Source organism: Tursiops truncatus, chromosome 3 (assembly GCF_011762595.2).
Source record: "Tursiops truncatus isolate mTurTru1 chromosome 3, mTurTru1.mat.Y, whole genome shotgun sequence".
In the NCBI taxonomy this organism is placed as follows: Eukaryota; Metazoa; Chordata; class Mammalia; order Artiodactyla; family Delphinidae; genus Tursiops; species Tursiops truncatus.
The window spans coordinates 117,822,595-117,842,474 of NC_047036.1; the positions used below are offsets into that span (position 1 = coordinate 117,822,595).

General features: G+C 42.2%; 1 protein-coding gene and 1 non-coding gene across 2 annotated transcripts in view; one reads left to right on the top strand and one right to left on the bottom strand.

Annotated features, from left to right (window-relative positions):
* DIAPH1 (diaphanous related formin 1) overlaps positions 1 to 19,880 on the bottom strand; it is a 98,021-nt gene that overhangs the window by 5,772 nt on the left and 72,369 nt on the right. The window contains exons 19-27 of the mRNA XM_073802624.1: positions 11,811 to 11,909; positions 7,557 to 7,651; positions 7,130 to 7,231; positions 6,669 to 6,908; positions 6,407 to 6,536; positions 5,543 to 5,668; positions 4,743 to 4,906; positions 4,474 to 4,609; positions 2,454 to 2,540 (exon numbers count right to left, since the gene is read on the bottom strand). Of these exons, the coding sequence (XP_073658725.1) occupies positions 2,454 to 2,540; positions 4,474 to 4,609; positions 4,743 to 4,906; positions 5,543 to 5,668; positions 6,407 to 6,536; positions 6,669 to 6,908; positions 7,130 to 7,231; positions 7,557 to 7,651; positions 11,811 to 11,909 (1,179 nt within the window). The remainder of the gene's footprint in view (positions 1 to 2,453; positions 2,541 to 4,473; positions 4,610 to 4,742; positions 4,907 to 5,542; positions 5,669 to 6,406; positions 6,537 to 6,668; positions 6,909 to 7,129; positions 7,232 to 7,556; positions 7,652 to 11,810; positions 11,910 to 19,880) is intronic.
* On the top strand, positions 17,749 to 17,820 carry TRNAE-UUC (transfer RNA glutamic acid (anticodon UUC)). Its single transcript has one exon. It is a non-coding gene; the product is annotated as a tRNA-Glu (tRNA).

Here is a 19,880-nt window from a genome sequence, read left to right on the forward strand (position 1 = left end):
AGGAGGGCTGTGAGGCAGACCTGCGTGATAGTGCTTCGGTTTTTTAGCTCAAAATCAGTCAGCAGGAACAGTCAGAGATGGCCAGGCACTGGGTGGACCAGCTAAGTCCGGCAGCCAGTGAGGGAAACCTTTATAGTTTTACAATGTGGCCTTCTGGGTCCAGCCTCTTTCTTTTCTTCTCCTCTTAATCCTACTGTCACGGTAGAAAAAAAAAAAATACTAAAGCTGTAAAGGGCCCTGGAGACCACTCTAGCCCAACTCTCATTTTAGACGTGAAGAAACTGAGTCCCAGAAACTTGTCTCAGGTAATCTAGGCAGCATCAGTTGGATGTGACATTGGGTCTTCTGATGCCTACCTAGTCCTATGCTCTTTGCACTCTACTGTGATGCCTGGCCTTCTGTTTATGTTTAATGGAAGGCCATGTCACTTTCTCGGAAGTGAATGTACCAATGCCTACAGGGGTTACCAGGGTAACTAGAAATGTCTCCCCTGATTCTCCCAGATATGTTCGGTGTGTTTAGTGACCCCAGAAAGATAAGGATACAAGATGGAGCCAATTTTAAAAGTACGTAGTTCTCATTTTCACCTTCTTTTTGCTTCAGAATCTCCTAGTCCCTCTTGCACTGGGAAACAGCACTTCGACTGACCCAGGTCCTCTGCTGAAAGGTTAGGTTCTAACAAAATCCCTGCTTCCTCGGCCTGTAAGTCCTGGCTTCTCACTTGGGAAGAAGTGGAGAATGGGGCCTCTCCAGTAGAGGGAAGCCACTGATGTCTGGCTGCCTGTGTCCAGGAAGCATCTGGGATTCTGGTTTAGTTCTACAGGAAGAAGCTTAAAAGGGAATTCCCCACCAAAAGTCCAGTGACGGTTGGCACTTAGCTGAGAGGATAGAGGAAAACAGGGAGAGGCAATGTATTTTTGTTTATCTAGAAACGCTTAATGTCAGGCCACGTCACCTTATATGGTGGGGAGGAAACAATGTCGCAACAATCTCTAAAGACTGAACACACCAAAAATACCACTAGCTTCATACTCTGCCCAAACCTAGATCTACACGACTAAACAGGCTATCCCAGAAAGACCTAAGTCGAGCACACTCACCTCTCCTCCCCTCCAGAAAGCCTGTACTCAGAGGATGCCAGGAAATAGGTCAGAGTTGTAATGAGGGATTCTTCTGTTTAGGGCAGGTTCTGAAGTCCTACAGAAGAGCCCTCAGAGGGAATTTCCCTCTGGGTATTCAGAGTATTGGCAGAAGCAGGCAGTCAGCCATTCACGAAGAAACTCATAGGGATCTACAACGTCTGGGCCAGGACACTGACTCTGTGTGGGCCAACATGCTCCATACCCTTGATCATAAGGTCACCTTTACAGGCTGAGACGGGTACTACAGGTCCTACAGATACCACTGTTAATAGCTAAGCAGTGTCCAAAGCAAACCACACAACTCATCTGTACAATAACGTTGAAGTGAAGCTCCTATCACTTCACTTCAGAACGCACCAGCCAGGGAATAGGGAACATAGCTTAAACCACCTCAGAAGTACGAACTCTTAATGCTGCCTTTTCTGTAATGCCCACCCTTCAACCTAGGAAAGAAGCCATCATGCCTAGCCCCAAAGGGCCTTCACCAGACTCAGTGGCGCAGGTCATGAGGAGTAGCTTTGGCCATACCTTCTTCTGGACCAGTCTCTTGGCCACTATATTACTTCCCTCAAAGGCAGTTTAACCGTTGATCCTTCCCCATACTAATGCCTGGATCATTTGTCCTCCTATCCCCATAATTCTTCTTAGAGGCTCTGGCTCAACACAATCCACTTAAATCTTCTGAAGGTCGGGAGAGGAGGCTGCGGGGGAGTAAACGGGGAAGGCAAGTGCGGTGGAGGCCAATTACACCCAAGAAAAAGGCAGGTTTCAGACACAGCACAATCCTTCGGTTGAGATGCTCCTCTACATTCTTACATCTGGGGAGAATGACGCCTAGCCTTCTCTCTATAGGATTCTATACTTTCTATTCTCTCTCTCTCTCCTCTGCTTGTGAAGCTGAGAGTAAGGACTCTTGACTTATTTTCTTTGTATTCCTACATCTAATGTACAGTTTTGAATTTACATCAAATTTTTTGTTCATATACACAAACGCCTACTCAAATCTCTGTGTCCCGCACAGTGGTTTGCTTATTCTACGTTTCTGCTTCAAGAATGAGGAGAGATACAAGAATAATCAAATGTAATATCTGTTGTCAGTCCCTCAAGTCCTAGTTCTCCAAGTCAGCACTTTCTAACATGGTTGGAAGAGGACCAGGTAATCCACTCTAGATGCAGGGACTATTGTGGGGAAGTTTCTAAACCCTCAGAACATCATTACCTGCTCATTAGCCCAAGACAAGCAGGACCAGGAGCAGAGAGGCCTCACTGCCTTCCTTCAACACACAGGCTGGGCTCCACTTGCTGACTTACCCTGACGGGGTCCTCTCTTCCGCCGGAATGCTGCGCCTGACTGCAGGGCTTCCAGAAGACTGTCCATCACACCTGTCTCATCGCCCTCTGTCATGAACAAAAACAGAGATGTAAGCTCTTCAGCCCGAGTAGCACTCATGTGTTGAGCCCCACAAAAAATGCACTGCCACTGAACTGCTTGCCCGCGCCCACAGCTTCTCGGGGCTTGGAGCACACGGAGGGCTCAACCTCAAGGCTCACAGCCCATGTTTACTCGTGTCTGTTTGAAAATGGTTAAAACAAAAGGTTTCACTGGTTACCAACCACTGCAAACCTTGCATAATTTTCCTGCAGTGCCCTCCTCCCTTCCCACCCCCACCAGAACTAGCACAGAAAAGTGTAGACCTGCTTGACTGCAAGACTGGGATACGTACAGAGACCAGGATTATGACATTAATAAAGAACTATATCACTCTCTCTTTATCCTGAAGTGTTTCACTCCAATTTACATAAACCTCTCACGGAAAGCCTGGTTTCAGTTTCAGAGCAGGGCTGAGGAAAGATGAGAGACCACTGATCAAGAGTGTATTTCACTTAAGTACTGCCCCCAGTGGCTGCATCTTCCCGAAGTCAGCTCTGCATCTAAGAGGAGCTTCTGGTTGGAATACAAAGAGTTAATGTAGAATCCTTATTCCAGCCCACTCTGTTTCCATGGCAACAGCTAAGGGTGGTGAAATCTGAAACTGTGAAATCCCTAGGAGCAGGTAGGCTGCCAGCCACAAGGCTGGGCTCACTGCTCCCAGTGCCGCCTGCTGGCCAAACACCACCAGTGCAGCTGCCCTACATTCCAACCTCATCTGCTTGCCCTTGGGGACATGGACCAGGGCAGGGTCCCCTGCGCTGCCTGACGACTGTGTGCAGCCTTCAAATCAGCTGGACTCCCACAAATCAGCTGGACTCCACCTATCCCTATTACGTCCTACACATTAACTGGGGACAAAGCCTAGAGGCCTGGGGAGAATGGGGGAAGGTGAAGGATCCTTGGTGTGGGGGCTTTTTTAATGGCATCACCAGAGCAAAGTTTGTGGCTTATATACAACTGGAGTAAGGGCAGGGGAACTGCTTCCCCAAAAAATATAAAGAAAAGACAGAAATGCAGGCAGTTCTGCTGCTTCAGGTCCCTGATCGTGCCACAAAGAGAAGTCCCCGGGAGCTGGAGTGTCAGAGCAGCCCTCACCACTCGTGCTCAGCAAAGCATGGATTCTTGCCAGACCCAGCAGCCCAGAGAACCTCTTTACTTAGATGGCTCGTAGCCCCTCAGGTTCAAGAAGGGTGGCACCAGCTCAGGGCTGTGTGCAATGGATGCTGGATTTCCGCTGCCCGCAGAGAGAGCAGCCAGAGAGGGGCAGGGAGTCGGCAGCAGGAAAGAAGCAGAAACAGGAAACAGAGGGCCAGTAATTGAGGCCATATGTTTCAACAAAGACATGCTTCTGAGAGTGAAATAGAGATTCTGCTGAAGAAAGAAGAGGGTGGCCAGCTCCCCTGCCCCCTTTTCCAGAAGTTCAATCCATTTACAATCTGATAGGTGTGTACAACTGTGCTGAGGTACTGGGGACACAATACTTAGTGAAATAAGCAGAAAGCGAAGGCAAGCCATTAAAAGACAGGAGCAGGGCCAGGAAAACAGTTTGGGAAAAAGAACAAAAGATGTACTAGAGGGTATGAAAACCGGACGGGGTAATTTTTGGACAGGCAGAAGGCAAGAGTACATGTTACAACAATACTAAATCACTGGGGAGATGAGACATAATGCAGAACCAGCAAAGGAGGGAAAAAACTGAGAGTCGAGCACTGGAACGTGCATGTAACGGAGTCGGGGTTAAAGTCCAGCATCAGGATCGTGGAGGAAGAAGGCTGCCAAAAATCGTTTGCCAGCAGTTGAGCTCAGACATGAGCTGTTCTCTGGCCTCTAGACTCTAGACAGAGAAGCCTTCCAAATGTTCCTGTCTCAACCCATCGGCCCTTCGCCTTCGCTTCTTACCAGCATTCATGTCTATGAGCTGCTCTCTCTTCTGCTGCTTCTCCAGCCGCTCCTTCTCTGCCTTCTCCTTGGCCAGTTTTGCTCGCCGCATCTTCTCCTCTGTCTCCCGCCGCTTCTGGTTCTCCTTGACTGCTTGCTGTGGGGGAGAAAATGAACACGTGGGCACGTATGCACTCACACATGTACACACCCACCACCAACCAACATGAACCCAGTGGAAAGTGAGAAAGGTCCACGAAAGCTTCAGTCGGCAGGTATACCCTGCTTACCACAAACATATTCTTAAAGTTGTGCAGATCCATGAAGAATTCTTCCACAGACACCTTCTTGGGGTCAAAGAGGAAGTACTCGCCCAGCTCCTTATAGAGCGTCTCCATGTTAGAGTGCATCATCCGCAGCTTGTTATACTGTTCCTGTGCATCCTTCACAAAGCTGTGCAGCCAGAGTAAAGAACCAACACCAGGAAGCAGAGCCACTTCTCTGGCCCTGAGGACGACTCACAGATGTGTACTGGCAGGCACAAGGATGCGCAACACGGCGCATCAGCAAAACCCAGAAGCAATCTAAACATCCAAACGGGAATGGTAAACCATAAACTATGGTATTCCTAAAGAATAGGAAGTGGCAGTTTAAAAAGAGACTGTTCTGCATATACTGCTATGGAAACAGGGCCAAACATATTAAGTGCTAAAGCAGTACAGTGCAATTTTTACTAAAATACATTCATTAGGGTGCAAATCAGAGAGAAGCCCAGTGGCAGTGGTTATCTTTGGGAAGGGGAGGGAGAAGGGAATATGTATGTGTGTGTAGTATGGGGTGTGTGTGTCTGGCAGGTGGGGAGATGGGGCAGAGGGCAAGGTCTCAAGGGAGACTTACTTTATTTGCATGGTTTGATGCAAACCACAACAATGAGAATGCTTTCAAGAACTATGCATTTAATGAAAAAACATTTTTTAATGAAAAACCATTTTTTAAGCAAAAATTGTGTATCATCGTATCTATCCTGTTGTCCCCCACGGGAAGTTCTTTTTTTCCCTGGGGGGCAACTCCCTCCTTTCAAGAAAGGATATGGTCATTTTTTCAACGAACTTGTCTTTCTCATCTGTGGCAGCTGGAAAATTCTGAATATCACGTTCCACATCAGAAATCTGTTTCTTCATCTGATCTAGGTTCTTTTGCAAGTTTTCAGCAGAAACTAAAGTAGACACAAAAACAGACAGCAAGAGCTTTTACTACCTCCAGTCTCAAAACCCTGTTCTGTTCTTCAGGGCACTGCTCCAGTCTGTACATCCAGCTGGTACTTAATTATTTTAGTCCTCTCACATGCTCTCTAATTGTTTCACACAGCTTTTCAGTGAAACTATAAATTACTTGATGATTAAACCTCCAGCCTCTATAAGCTGTACAATACTAAGAAGAGAAGAGAGGCTTCATTTAATTTAACAAGAATCTGTGAAATCCCCCGGGATCTTGGTCTCATTTATTTTAGAGAACAGGGTTTGGGAGGAAGGAGACCTTACACAGAAATATAGAGGGTGGGCAGAAATCTGTTCCCATTTCTACTGAATGCTGCTTTTTCTTTGCCTAGTCCCAGGACGGTGAGGCCTGGTTTTTGCTAATCCAGTCTACGCTTTCTGAATGAGAAAAACTGTTGACTTAAACTAAAAATACCTGCCTTTCTTCTAGTTGTTTTTTGGTGTCTGGTGTTTCCCTAAGAAGGGAAAGAGTGCTTCCCACTTCTGTACATGGAGACCTCTCTTCTGCCCGATACTCCTCCCTGTGGCTTAGACATCACGCCTGTGCTCTCTCCCGTTCCTTAAAATTGTCTGAACTGAAAAGGATCTAAAATCTAGACTGAGTCTTCTTTCCCTACCCCGTGCAGAGATTTCTGGGGCTTGGAACCACCTTCTAGCTTCACCCCAATCTGCCTCACCTCGGCTGGCTTTCTCCACGTGGGCAAGCTCATCTGGAAACTTGAGGACCTCGGGATGGTTATTCTCACACAACTCAGCCAAGAAGTGCAACAACGTCATCTTCTGATCTGTGGACTTGGTGTCTCGAAGCTTGGGGGAAGAGGAGAAATGGTGAGTCCTGACACGCCCACGATCACCTCAGGCCGACAGCAGTTTGCCACACTGGGCTCCTAGAGGCCACAGCCTTCCCTTCCATCGTCCTGCTCTAACCCCCTGGCTCACCTTACAGAGGAAGCTGATACTGAAGCCAAAAGCACCAGCATTCCTGGAACCAGCATTCATATAGTTTCCAACAAGCAAGGTAATCTCCAGGAGGCTAGAGAAGTTCTCGCTCTTTCGCAACTCCTCACATGCGGCCGTGACAGAAACAATCTCTGGCTTGATATTCTCCACTTGCTCACTGAACTGCAGCTTGAAGAGGATGGCATTGAGGCGAGGCCGCAGGCGGGGCACAGCGCCCATCTGGGGAGAGACAAGCAGTTCCGTTCTAGCCAACAGAGAAGAGAGGAAAGGAAGAAGAAGATACAGGCTCAAGCCTCCTATGGCAGAATCTGAGTTCCAGGGTAGGGAGGAGAAAGAGAGAAAGATGGGTTCAGAATAGACAAGAGGCCAAGAGCAAGTGCCCCGGATGCTCTCGGGGAAGAGGGGGTCAGAGAAGAGTCTGTGCCACAGGCCTCACTCACCACCACGCCGAACTGCTCTGACTCAGCCAGATCATCATATTCGTCCTTCAGTTCGGAAAGCATTTTTAACTGCTCTGGCTCTGGCATCTGCTTAATGAGATTCTGCAAGACAGAAGGGACTGTCTAAGTTTGAGGGGGATGAGCTGACAACTTGAGCCTCCTGTCAGTCCCTCGCTCTGCCCAAGGACCACTAAGAAGGAGACACGGGCTGGGGCAGGGGGTGGTGGGGGAGGCAGCTAGTGAGATGGCAGGACTTTTGAAAAATATACCAGAAATAACCTGATCACCAGAGAGATGGAAGCTTATATAAAGCCAGCATTCTTTAAGTCAACGATGCTTACAGAGTCCTCGTCGTCTAGGCAGAGAGGAGACAGAGCTAGTGTATAGCAATGCAAAGAGCCAGCTCCAGAACGACCTTGCTCCTTACCTGGATCATAGACTCAGTCAGAACAGCCTCATTCACCTCCAGGATGACATTCTTAATCTCTTGATAGGGCATGCGGAAGGAACCCAAAAAGATTGCTGCCAGGAAATGAGATACAAAGACATGTTCTTCTCACTCTCTTCCCGCTTCCAGCCCACCCTACAAACCTACGCTGGACAACCTTCCTGGGAGTGCTCTCTTAAAGTCATGATCTGAAACCTCCACCAGCTCCCCACTGCCTGTATAGTTAAGCTCCAAGTTCCTGAGCTCAGTGTTTAAGGTTCCCACCTCCCCGCTTTCCCTCCCACGAATCCCCACATTTATGTCACACGCCAGCCACACTGTTCCAAGCACGACATTCTACAAACACCTTGTCTTTGCTCACACAGGAAGTCTTTGATCTCTCTCTATATATACATCAAAAATGTTCACCCTGTTCTATTTTAGTTCCTCACTCCCTTGACTCCATCCTCAAAGCTGCCACTGCCTTGAAATGCTCTGATTCTTAAATTGCCACATCCCATTCCCCAACAAACACTTCCCGTCCTTTCAGCTCTCTCACTTATCCCTAAATTGACTCTTCAGTCTCATCAGAGTGCTCTCTTGCTGCGCGCTCGCTCTCTCCCACGAGAGAGATGACCATTCCATTTTCTCTGAATGTCTCAGTTCTACTTTGCTTTCTCTGTTTAACCTAGACCCTGTAGTCGACCCTTTCACTCCCATTCTATTATTACTACTATTCTTATTCTCTTGTTTCCTTCTCCTTCCAGTCCTTAGTTAACCCAGCCATCTCATATCTCTCCTCTTACACCTGGGCTGATGAACACTGCAGATCAGATTCTACGAATCTGAAGTGGCACCGGTGATGGTGGGGAATCCTTCTGTGTGTCCCTACTCCACGCTCTCCTGGCTCTCTTGGTAGCTCCTCCACATAAAATATCCCCATTCTCCCAAATGTCCTGCCACTTCCCCATTTGTTCTAAAAAGGCCTTGCTGCTTTTTACTGAGAAAAATTGAAGCCATCGGTCAAATTACTTGCTAAGCTTTCTCTCATGCCACTTATAAACTGAGCACTGGGGGCCCTCAGTTGGAACCAGACTAGAAAAGGGCTCGAGTAAGGGCTATTTTGGAATCATCTAGAAGAAAACTTGTGCCAACACTTCTTTACGTAAGCTTAGCAGAACTATATCCATATACTCATCCTTTTCTCGTGTTTCAATAGAACAGGTAGCCCTAAGGACCTTTTCCTTCAGCATATACAGTGGGCCTTCCACATCTGTGGATACAGAGGGCCAACTATACTACACTATTTTATATAAAGGACTTGAGCACCCATGGATTTCGGTATATGAGGGGGGTTCTGGAACCTATCCCCCACAGATACCGAGGGACAACGATATACACGTTCAAGTTTTTCCTAGCTTAAAAAAAAAAATCCTCCCTGATGCAACATTCTTAATTACCAACTTCCTTCTTTCCTTCACTTTACAACATTCTAAAAATATAACAGTCTATTCTTGCTTCCACGTTCTCCTTAATTCTTCTGTCCCCACAAAGTCAGTGAAAAGATGACAATCATTTGTTGAGTGTATACTCCATGTAAGACCTAGTATCTTAAACACAATCTACATATATATCTCATTTAGCCCTATTTATAATAATGTATAAGTTTGTATTATTAACCACATTTGACAGAAAAGGAAACATACTTAAAGAAGTTAAGCTACCCATCCAAGGTCACACTGCTAGTAAGGGTTGGAGCCAGGATTTAAATACAAACGGATTCCAGAGCTTCTGTTCTTAACACTTAGGCTATACTAAAATTATTCCTGCCTAGGTCACTGGCTTTCCTAATGCCAGATCCAAAAGACACTTGTCCTGTCCTGATTTTACTTGACTACGACTCCCACTTCTTAGACTATGTCAGACTATTTTTCTTGCTGTTCCTTTCCAGCCTCCTTTGAGGTCTCCCCTTTTTGTTACTTGCCCCCCCAAATATTAATGACCTTCAAAGCAAATTATTGGCTTCAACTATGACTCATATACTATCTCTTAAATTCTTATCTCCAGCCAGACATTCCTCCTGATTTCTATACCCAAATGCCTAATACACCCATCCTGTTGGAGAATTCCCACAGGAACCTTAAATACTATCCTAAAATTAAATCAATCATTCCTACCTACCACTCTGCCATCTCTCACTCATGTCCACCATTTCTCCCACAGAAGACAGAATCTGCTCCTGCTGGATTTTCCTATTTCAATAAGTGGTACCACTCTCTATAGAGTGATCTTAACCCAAGAAAACATCTCCTTTATCCCCTCTATCAATCACTAAGTTCCATTAATTCTATCTTCTTAATATCTTCTGCCTTCCTATTCATCCTTACAACTTAGTTTCAGGCCTTGATCACCTCTCGCCTAGTTTAAAGCCATAACATAACACATCTCTCTGCCTAGAGTCTTCCCCTACCCTAGCAATCCGGCCTCATAATCACTGCTGACGTAGCCCTCCCCCAAATTACATAGGGTTGTATCACTCACTTTCCTGATTAAAATCCCTCCAATAACTTTCACAGTTTTTAGGATAAAATACATACTTCTTAGCCTAAGCCTATCAGACTTCTTTATGATCTGGCCTCTATGTCTATTTCTTGAAAGCTTCTTCAACCACCACTCCCCCACATACGGCCTTTGCTCAGCTGTCCTCAACTACTTGCAGTGCTTGAACTGCACACATGCCTCTGTGCCTTCATACATGCTGATCCCTCTGCCTGAAACAAGCCAGCCCTCACCCTTCATTTAGTTTGTTGTAAATAGTTTTAAGCAGTACTTCATTTAGAATGACTGAGCTCTCTCCAATACTCCTCCCACTTGATTTAGATGCCCCCTTGCCCAGTGCTCTCATAAGCTTCCTAGCACACCTCCATCATAACACTTACCAACTTGTGCTATAACCATTATTTACTTTTCTGTCTCTACCAGACATATGGCTCATGAGGATAGGGACTTACCTTACTTAGTTTTGCATCCTCACCATATAAGAGGCACTTAATAATCACTGAATCACTAAATAACACCTTAGACCCTCCTAATCTCAATTCTCTTCCTAAATTCTGTTTCCCATATTGATATCATTCAACTGGAAATAACAATGTACTACCCCACAGTCTTTTATCATTTTCTAAAATAACAATTGCTCATTTTAATGTTGCTAGAGATAATCTTGAGAAGAGGAACTATCTCACATCACTTTAATTTCCATAAAAGGACTTACCGACAGACACTATTTAGTAATATCTGTTGCCAATGATCTAAGATTATATAGTCAAGAATTGTAAAGGCTTACTGTTCTCATTATATCACTGACTATACTTGTGGGTATGTGTCCTCATTACCTGTGTGATCTTGGCCAAGTCATAACATCTGAACTTTAGTTTTCTCACTTGGTAAAATGGGGACAACAGCCATGTCACTGGATCATGAATGGGCTTTATGGAATACATACCCTTTCATCTCTGAAACACACACCTAGTATGTGCCTAATAGAGCCTGAAACCTGGCAGACCGTCAAATATTTGTTGAACAAATATTTAAATCTTCATTATGCAACATAAAGTAGGGATACCAACAGTTGAAATGAACAAAAAAATGAACATTCATTCTGATCATTAAATACTACCTATATCAACTCTGCAGAGGAGTTTCTGATCTGAAATTTGCCACCAATCAAAGTTATGAGTATAGGTAGCAAGTTCAGAACAGAACTCTTTGAAGTTATTGATCCTACTCTGAGAAGTACAGGATTTACATTATTTATTCTAAACCACAAAGTTACTTTAGATTTAATGGAAGTCAAGCCAGTGCCCACCTTTAAAGGAAATACTTAGAAGAAAATGAGAAAGAAGGAAATGTGCAGTGCCTAGAACATTTGTGTTAGATTTTCTGTGGATGCAATGGAAATAGTAATGGCTTTGAAAGAAGAAAATATGAGGTTCAACTCCCAGACCTGCCTCTTACCTGCTATGTGACTAGGCAAATTCCTAAAAGTCCTATTAGCCTTTATTTTCTTGCTGTAAAACTAGATGCTAACAATCTTGCAGTGCTATTGAAGGGATTAGCTATCAGGTATTTACTATGCAATGCCAGGAACTAACAAATGGAAGTTTCATATCAAGGCACCCTGGATCCACGAGAATTAAGCTCTTAGAAAAACTCCTTCATATTTCAAATTGCTGAGATCACAGAGTTACTCACAGAGATTCTGGGCTGTCTTTGAATCCAACACCTTTAACTCTTTCACTTTTTTCTTTTGCACAGATTTCTTTTCTTCTCCACCTTCCTGATCCTTCTTGGCTAGCGAGGGAAAGATTAGAGAAGTATGATTAAGGACAAACCACATCTATGTCTAAATGAACTACTGTTCCAGCCTAGAGATACTCTTCACTTCCTCTCTATTAGTAATGGTCTTCCTATTAAATTCCTTCAAGGATAACCTCCTCTTTAGCCACCCACCCTTCTATTACTGACTTCCCCCTCCAGCTATAATAAATATATCATTTTCATTTCTTTAATAGTTAGCAATAATACTCTCCCACCCATAGCCTATCTACTTGTAGGGAACAGCAAATTTTCTTTCTGTAAAGGACCAAATAGTAAATATTTTAGGCTTTGCAGACTATGTGGTCTGTCTCAACTGCTCAACTCTGCCACTACAGAGTGAAAGCTGTCACAGACAATACATAAACCAATGAGCATGACTATGTTCCAATGAAACTTTACTTACAAAAACAGGTTGTCTATAGGACTAACAGGTCTAAGGACTAACTAACAGGTCTAAGGACTATAGTTTGCCAACCCCTGTACTAGAGTCTTCCACTGTGTTATCCTTATGTGCTTATTATTACTTATCTTTCAAGCTCTGTCTTGATTATGAATTCCCTATAAACATTTTCTTGATCCCCAAATGGTTATGATCTCTCTCTGAATCCCCACTGAATGTGATACTTTTTTACAGCAAGTCCTCTCACTGACTTTGTCATAATCACATATAATCTCTCCTCTACAAGATGAGGACTTTGTTATTCCTCTTCGAAAAATCTCATGGCATAAAAATATATTCCTAGTATATAAATATCATGTTGGTACACACACAGAAGGTATAATATACTCCTTTCCTTCTACACTCTTCTCAGATTATCCAAAACCAATGTATTCTTCTCTGATAAATGTAGTCACTCTCTGCTTTGATGAACTAATTTTCGTGGTATCTGTCACTTAGATTTCATTCAACAATTAATAATTCAATGTTCATGACATTTCATATATATCATCTTGATCTTTCTAAATCCTGTGTTACTTTGTAAGTGTGGATACCTTCCCACCCCATTTGGATTTTGAACTTCAAGAGCATGGGCAAAATAATTCTTCACTATATCACTCCCTCAGCACCTAGCATGACAGTAACATCCTCTCAAAAATGATTTACACTGCCTATTGAGAAGGATTCAGCAGCAGATAGAAAGAGAAACAGGAACTGTTCTGGACAGACAATTGTAAAATATTTTGTCAACTTTTCAGAAAAGCTTATGGGACTATCTCTTTAAGAAGTATCAAGAAAGTGACCAAGCTAGTTGCTTTTGAGGAGAGGAATGGGGTGCTCGACTATGGAAGAGGGAGGAATACTCTTCAACACAAACCCTGTTATACTGGTTGAATTTTAAACCATATGAAAAGTATTACCTGGTATAAATAAATAAGAAAGCGAACAAAAAAGAAAGTCATATGGCAAAAGGTACAAAGAACTATTAATAAAAAAACACATCCTTTGGCCTGAGAGTTCTAACTTGAAGAAGGAAAATGCTAAATAGATGAAGATTAGTTATTTAAATAAAGACTTATTGAGTACCTGCGTGTGCCAGGCTCTGTTCTGGGTGCCAGGAATAAAACAAAATAGAAAATAGAAATAGAAAAATAGAGAAAAACTCCTGCCTTCATGGAACTTATATTCTAATTAAATTTGCCTATCTCTCCAACATCAGGAATGAAAATCTGAAGAGAAGTAGACAATAAACCAGCTAATAGATAAAATAGTATATTAGATGGTCATAAGTGCTATGAAAAGAAAACCAAGTAAGGAAGAGAACTGGGGGATTTGATGAGGGGACGGATTATAACTTTAGTGGGATGCCCAGGGAAGGTCTTAGTGAGAATGTGACATGACAGTAAAGACCTTTTAGAAGGTGAGAAAGCTAAGCAATTCAGGCAGAGAGAACAACAAATGCAAAGGCCTGAGACAGAAGCAGGCCCTGATGTGCTAAAGGAAAAGCAAAAAGGTCATTATTGGTGGAGTAGATGGAATGAGGGGGAGAGCTGGAGCTGAAGTCAGAGAGGCTCTAAAGACAGATCATATAGAAAAATGAAGGGCTTCCCTGGTGGCGCAGTGGTTGAGAGTCCGCCTGCCGATGCAGGGGACACAGGTCGTGCCCCGGTCCGGGAAGATCCCACGTGCCGCAGAGCGGCTGGGCCCGTGACCAATGGCCGCTGAGCCTCCGCGTCCGGAGCCTGTGCTCCACAACGGGAGAGGCCACAACAGTGAGAGGCCCGCATACCACAGGAAAAAAAAAAAAAAAGAAAACCATGGGTAGTCAGATAAAAATTTAGACTTAAAACATCCAGACTGTATCACAAAACCTTAGAAGCAGAGGGGCAAAGTACAAGTAAATCTCTCATTTTATATAGATAAAGTGAAAAGATACAGAGTCACTGCTGATGTTGAAAAATAAAAAAAACAGATTCAACTTTTTGCCTGGCAATAAAATAAAAATAAATGAAAAGTATAAATACAAGAAAGAAAGGGATGAAAATGTCATTTCTGTGGAAGATATAACTATATGTAGAATTCAAGACAACTACTAGAAGTAATGAAGAACTACTAATGAATAATTCAGTAAAGGTGACAGATAAAAGACAAGCATATGGGCTTCCACTTTCACCAAAACGGAGTAGCCCCATGTGGAGGAAATACTATTATATTTAAAAATTGGGGAAGGTAAAGGGACCTAAATGGAAATACCGTTTCTACACTTCACATGGACTGGTAAAACACTGATATCGTTAGACTGGGAAAAGTTATGTGTGTATAATGTAATACCTAGAGCAACACCTAAGCAAACTGTATAAAGTGATATACTCAGGCATTATAAATAAATTAAAATGGAATAAAAAATGTTCAAAAAAACACACAGAAAAGTAAGAAAAGAGAAAAGGAGGAAGCATACAGAAAACAACACAGTGGCAGACTTAAGCCATAAAATATCAGTAGTTACCTTTAATATAAACAGTCTAAATATACCAACTAACTGAGATTGGCTGTAGTGTAAGTACCTGACTGTTTTTTTTTAAATCGTAATATAAGTACCTGATAATAAGCTTTTGATTGCTGAGGCATCCACTCCAAAGACATCCATCTTGAATAAACATATTGCCAGCTACACAACTAGATAAAGAACCAGGCCACCATCCATGAAGTTCCCCTTTTAGAAAGCCGTGGGTGACCTACATAACTGATCATTAGAGTGACCCTGCTTTTCCTTTTGTGCACTTTAATTCCCACTCTCATGTTTTAAATTCACCAATAAAGAGTGAACCCATGAAACCCTAGGCACCTCACCCTCAACCCCAATAAAGGAAGAAGCCCAGGGATGACCTAGAGCCCCCTACCCATCTCTCTTCCTGTGACCTCAATGTGTGGCCTGAGACATGTCATGTCAGGACCTGTGAGCAATAAAACCTTGCTTGTTCTCTGATGCTTGTTGCTGAGGTGCATCTTGCAATCCTAATAAGAACCACAAGGGCTGGTCCAGCCACAACACTGGCCCAGGTAAGTGCCCCCAGGCATTCCCAGGCAACAGCATTAGTAGGCTGAGACCTACACAAAATATGGCAGAATGCATTAACAAAAGACCGAACAATATGCCGTCTGTAAGAAACTTTCTTCAAACACAAAGGCTGAATGTAAAAGGCTGAAAACAGATATACCATGCAAACATTAAGAGTGGCTATATTCTATCCAGTGAGTAGACTTCAGAGCAAAGAAAATAGCTGGAAACAAGGAGGGACATTACATGATGATTAAAGGATCAATCCACCAGGAAGACATAACAATTCTAAATGTGTATGCACCAAACAACAGAGCCTTAAATATAAGAAACAAAAACTGATAGAGATGAAATGAGGAAACCAGCATAGCCAAGCCACAATAATACTTCAAGGCATTGATACCCTATCTCAGTAATGGGTGGAACTCTATACAAAAAATCAACAAGGATATAGAAGTGAACAGTAAAATCAATCAACAGGGTCTAATTGATATATACATATATAGAACACTTCATCCAACAAGAGCAGAATAAATTTTTTTAAAGTGCTCACTGAATATCCACCAAGAAAAATATCCACCTGGGCCATAAAATAAACCTCAACAAATTTAAAGGATTAAAATCATAGAGCATGTTCTCTGACCATAATGGAATCAAACTGTAAATCAATAACAGAAAGATAACAGGAAAACATCCAAACACTTGGAAACTAAAGAACCACTTCTAAATAATTTGTGGGTCAAAGAGGAAATCTCACAATAAATTTGAAAAATACATTAGAAATGAATGAAAATGAAAGTACAACATATCAAAATATATGGGGCATAGCTGAAGCAATGCTGAGAGGGAAACTGACAGTGCTAAGTTTATATTAGAAAAGAAGAAAGAGCTCAAATCAGTAATCTAATTTCCTACTTCAACAAAGTAGAAAAAGAAGAAAAAAAAGAAACCCAAAGCAAGCAGAAGGAAGGAAATATAAAAGAACAGAAATCAGTAACAATGAAAACAACAGGAAAAAAAAAATCAACGACGCAAAAAGCTGGTTTAAAAAATAAATTAATAAAATAGATACACCTCTAGAAATACTGACAAAGATAAAAAGAGAGAAGACCTATCTCTCCAACATCAGGAATGAAACAATATCACTTTAGGTCCTGCAGCCATCAAAAGGATAACAAGGGAATAATACAAACAACTTAGTACTCATAAACTGAACAATTTACCAAAAAATGGACCAATTCCTCAAAACCCACAAACTACTGAAACTCAACCAAGATGAAACAGATAACTTGAGTATTACTGAAATCATTTAAAAAACTGAATTCATAACTAAAAGTCTCCTGAACAGAAAATCTCCTGGCCAAAAGGTTTCACTAGAGAATTCTACCAAACATTTCAAGAAAAATTAATGCCAATCTCCTCCAAAAAATAAAAAAGGAAAAAAAAATACTTTCTACTTCATTTTATGAATGCCACCAAATTATCCACTTTAAATGGTTAATTTTATGATAGGTGAATTTCACCTTAATAAAAGAATCTGTAATTTTTAAACATCTGTTTAAGATATTTAAAATCACTAATTAAATCAGTGAAATTTGAATATGGATTGTATATTAAATAACAGTATTATATCAATGATAAATTTCCTAAATGTGATAATTACACTGTAGTTACGAAAAAGAAAGTCCTTATACTTGGGAAAGGCATGCAGAAGAACTTAGGGGTAAAGGGCCATGAAGTTGGTACTTTATCTCAAACAGTTCAGTTAAAAAAGAAAAAGAGAGAATATTCACAGCAGCATTATTCATAATAGCCAAAACATAGAAACAACCCAATGTCCACCAACTGACAAATGGAAAGACAAAATGTGGTATATCTATACAGTAGAGTAGTATTCGGCCATAAAAAGGAATGAAGTGCTAATACATGCTAAAACATGGGTGAACCTTGCAGACATCAGGATTAGTGAAAAAGTCAGACACAGTAGTGTACATATTGTATGAGTACACGGCTACAAGACATCTAGGATAGGCAAATTCAGAGACAGAAAGTAGATCAGTGGTTGCCAAGTTGTGGGAAAAAGAAGTGGAGAGTGACTGCTAATGAACTGAGGGTTTCTTTTGTGTGTAATGAGAACGTTCTAGAATTAATTCAGTGGCTGCACCACTTTGTGATATACAAAAGACCATGGAATTGTACACATTAAGGGTGAATTTGTCTTAATACATAAATAAACACATACATGCATACAATGAACCACAGGTCTAGATAGAAACCCTAAAACTATTAACCTTCTAAAAGAAATCATATGGAATTCCCTGGTGGTCCAGTGGTTAGGACTTGGTACTTTCACTGCCATGGCCCAGGTTCAATCCCTAGTCAGGGAACTAAGCTCTTACAGGCTATGCAGCACAGCCAAAAAGACATCAGAAAAATTTTCACCACTTTGGAGTAGGCAAAGATCTCTCAGAAATAAAAAAGTACAAACCATGTGGTAGGAAGAATCCTAAGTTGGCATCCTGGGATTTTCTTGGAGTTCTAGGAAACTAGGAGTTTCCCTCCTAGTGCACATACCCTGTATAATCCTCTCCCTTGAATGTGAGTGGGCTTGACTTATTCTGTCAAGCTTTTTTTTGTTTTGTTTTGTTTTGTTTGTTTTTGTTTTTTTGCGGTACATGGGCCTCTCACTGTTGTGGCCTCTCCCGTTGCGGAGCAACAGGCTCTGGACGCGCAGGCTCAGCGGCCATGGCTCACGGGCACAGCCACTCCGTGGCATGTGGGATCTTCCCGGACCAGGGCACGAACCTGTGTCCCCTGCATCGGCAGGCGGACTCTCAACCACTGCACCACCAGGGAAGCCCTGGTGAGCCCTTTTAAACAAGGGTTTAGAGCTCAGAGACAAGAGAAGTCAGAGAGATTTGAAACTGAAGCAGATGCTCTCTTGTTTTTCTTGAAGAAGCAACCGCCATGTTGTGGAGAAGGCCATGTGGCAGGAAATGGTGGGCAGCCTCCAGTAGCTGAGAACAGCCACTGGCTGATGACCAGCCAGAAAAGAGGAACCTGTGTCCTACAATTATAAGGAACTGGATTCAGCCAAATACCACATGAGCGTGGCAAAGGACACTGAGCTCCAGAAGGCAATGCGGCCCAGCCAGAACCTTGACTTCAGTTTGGTGTGACCATGAGCAGAGGATCTAGCTAACTTGAATTCCAGACCCATGCAAACTGTGAGACAATAAATCTATGCTGTTTTAAACTGCTAAGTTTGTGGTAATTTGTTCACGGCAATAGAAGATAACAAAAAACATAAAGAAAAAAATGATAAAGTGGACTCTATAAAAATTTAAAAGTTTTATTCTTCAGAGACACTGTTAAGAAATAAAAAGACAAGCCACACACTGGGAGAAAAACACCTGCAAAACACATTTTTGATAAAGGACTAGTGTTCAGAACATATAAAAAAAGTCTCATGAGTCAACCATAAGAAAACAAACCACCCAATTTTTTAAAACAGGCAAAAGACATTTGGACACTTCACCGAGAAGATACACAGATGGTACATAAGCACAGAGAAGGATGCTCAACATCATTAAGTCATTAGGAATACGAACTAAGAATTAAATTAATTAGGAATTAAAACTATAATGCCCAACCCACTAGAATCACTAAAATGGAAAAACAAAACTGATGATACTAAGTGCCGGTGAGGATGCAAAGCACCTGCAACTCTCATACACTGATGGTGGAAATGAAAAAAATGGTACAGCTACTTTCGAAAGTAAAGTGAAAACAGTTTGGCAGTTCCTTATACAGTTAAACATACATTTATTGTAACATATGACCCAACAATCCCATTCCTAGGTATCTGTCCAAGAAAAAGAAAAACATGTATGTCCAGACAATATCTTGTATGCAAATGTTTCTATTGGCTTTATTCATAAATGCCCAAAACTGGATTCAACCCAAATGTCCATCAACCAGTGAATGGACACATGGAAATACTACTCAGCAATAAAAAGGAATGACCACGCATGCAAACAACATGGACAGATCTCAAACACATGATGCTTGGTGAAAGAATCCAGACTTCAAAGACTCCTCAGTGTATGATTCCATTTATATGACATTCCGAAAAAGAAACTGTAGGGACAAGAAAACATATCAGCCCCTGCCAGGGCCTAGTGGTGAGGAGAGGCGATGGACAAATGGGGAGGAGGAAACTTTAAGAGTGATGAAAATGTTCTCTATCTTTACATGGCTGTATACATTTGTCAAAATTCACAGAAATGTACACATAAAAAGGGTAAATCTTACTGTATGCAAATTATGCCTCAATAAACCTGCCTAAACACACTGTATCTTCAAGGCCAATAAAATGTATTAGTATAAAGCTATAGTAACTCTAAGAGTGATAATGAAAGAAGAACAAATGAAGTTCTTAATAATA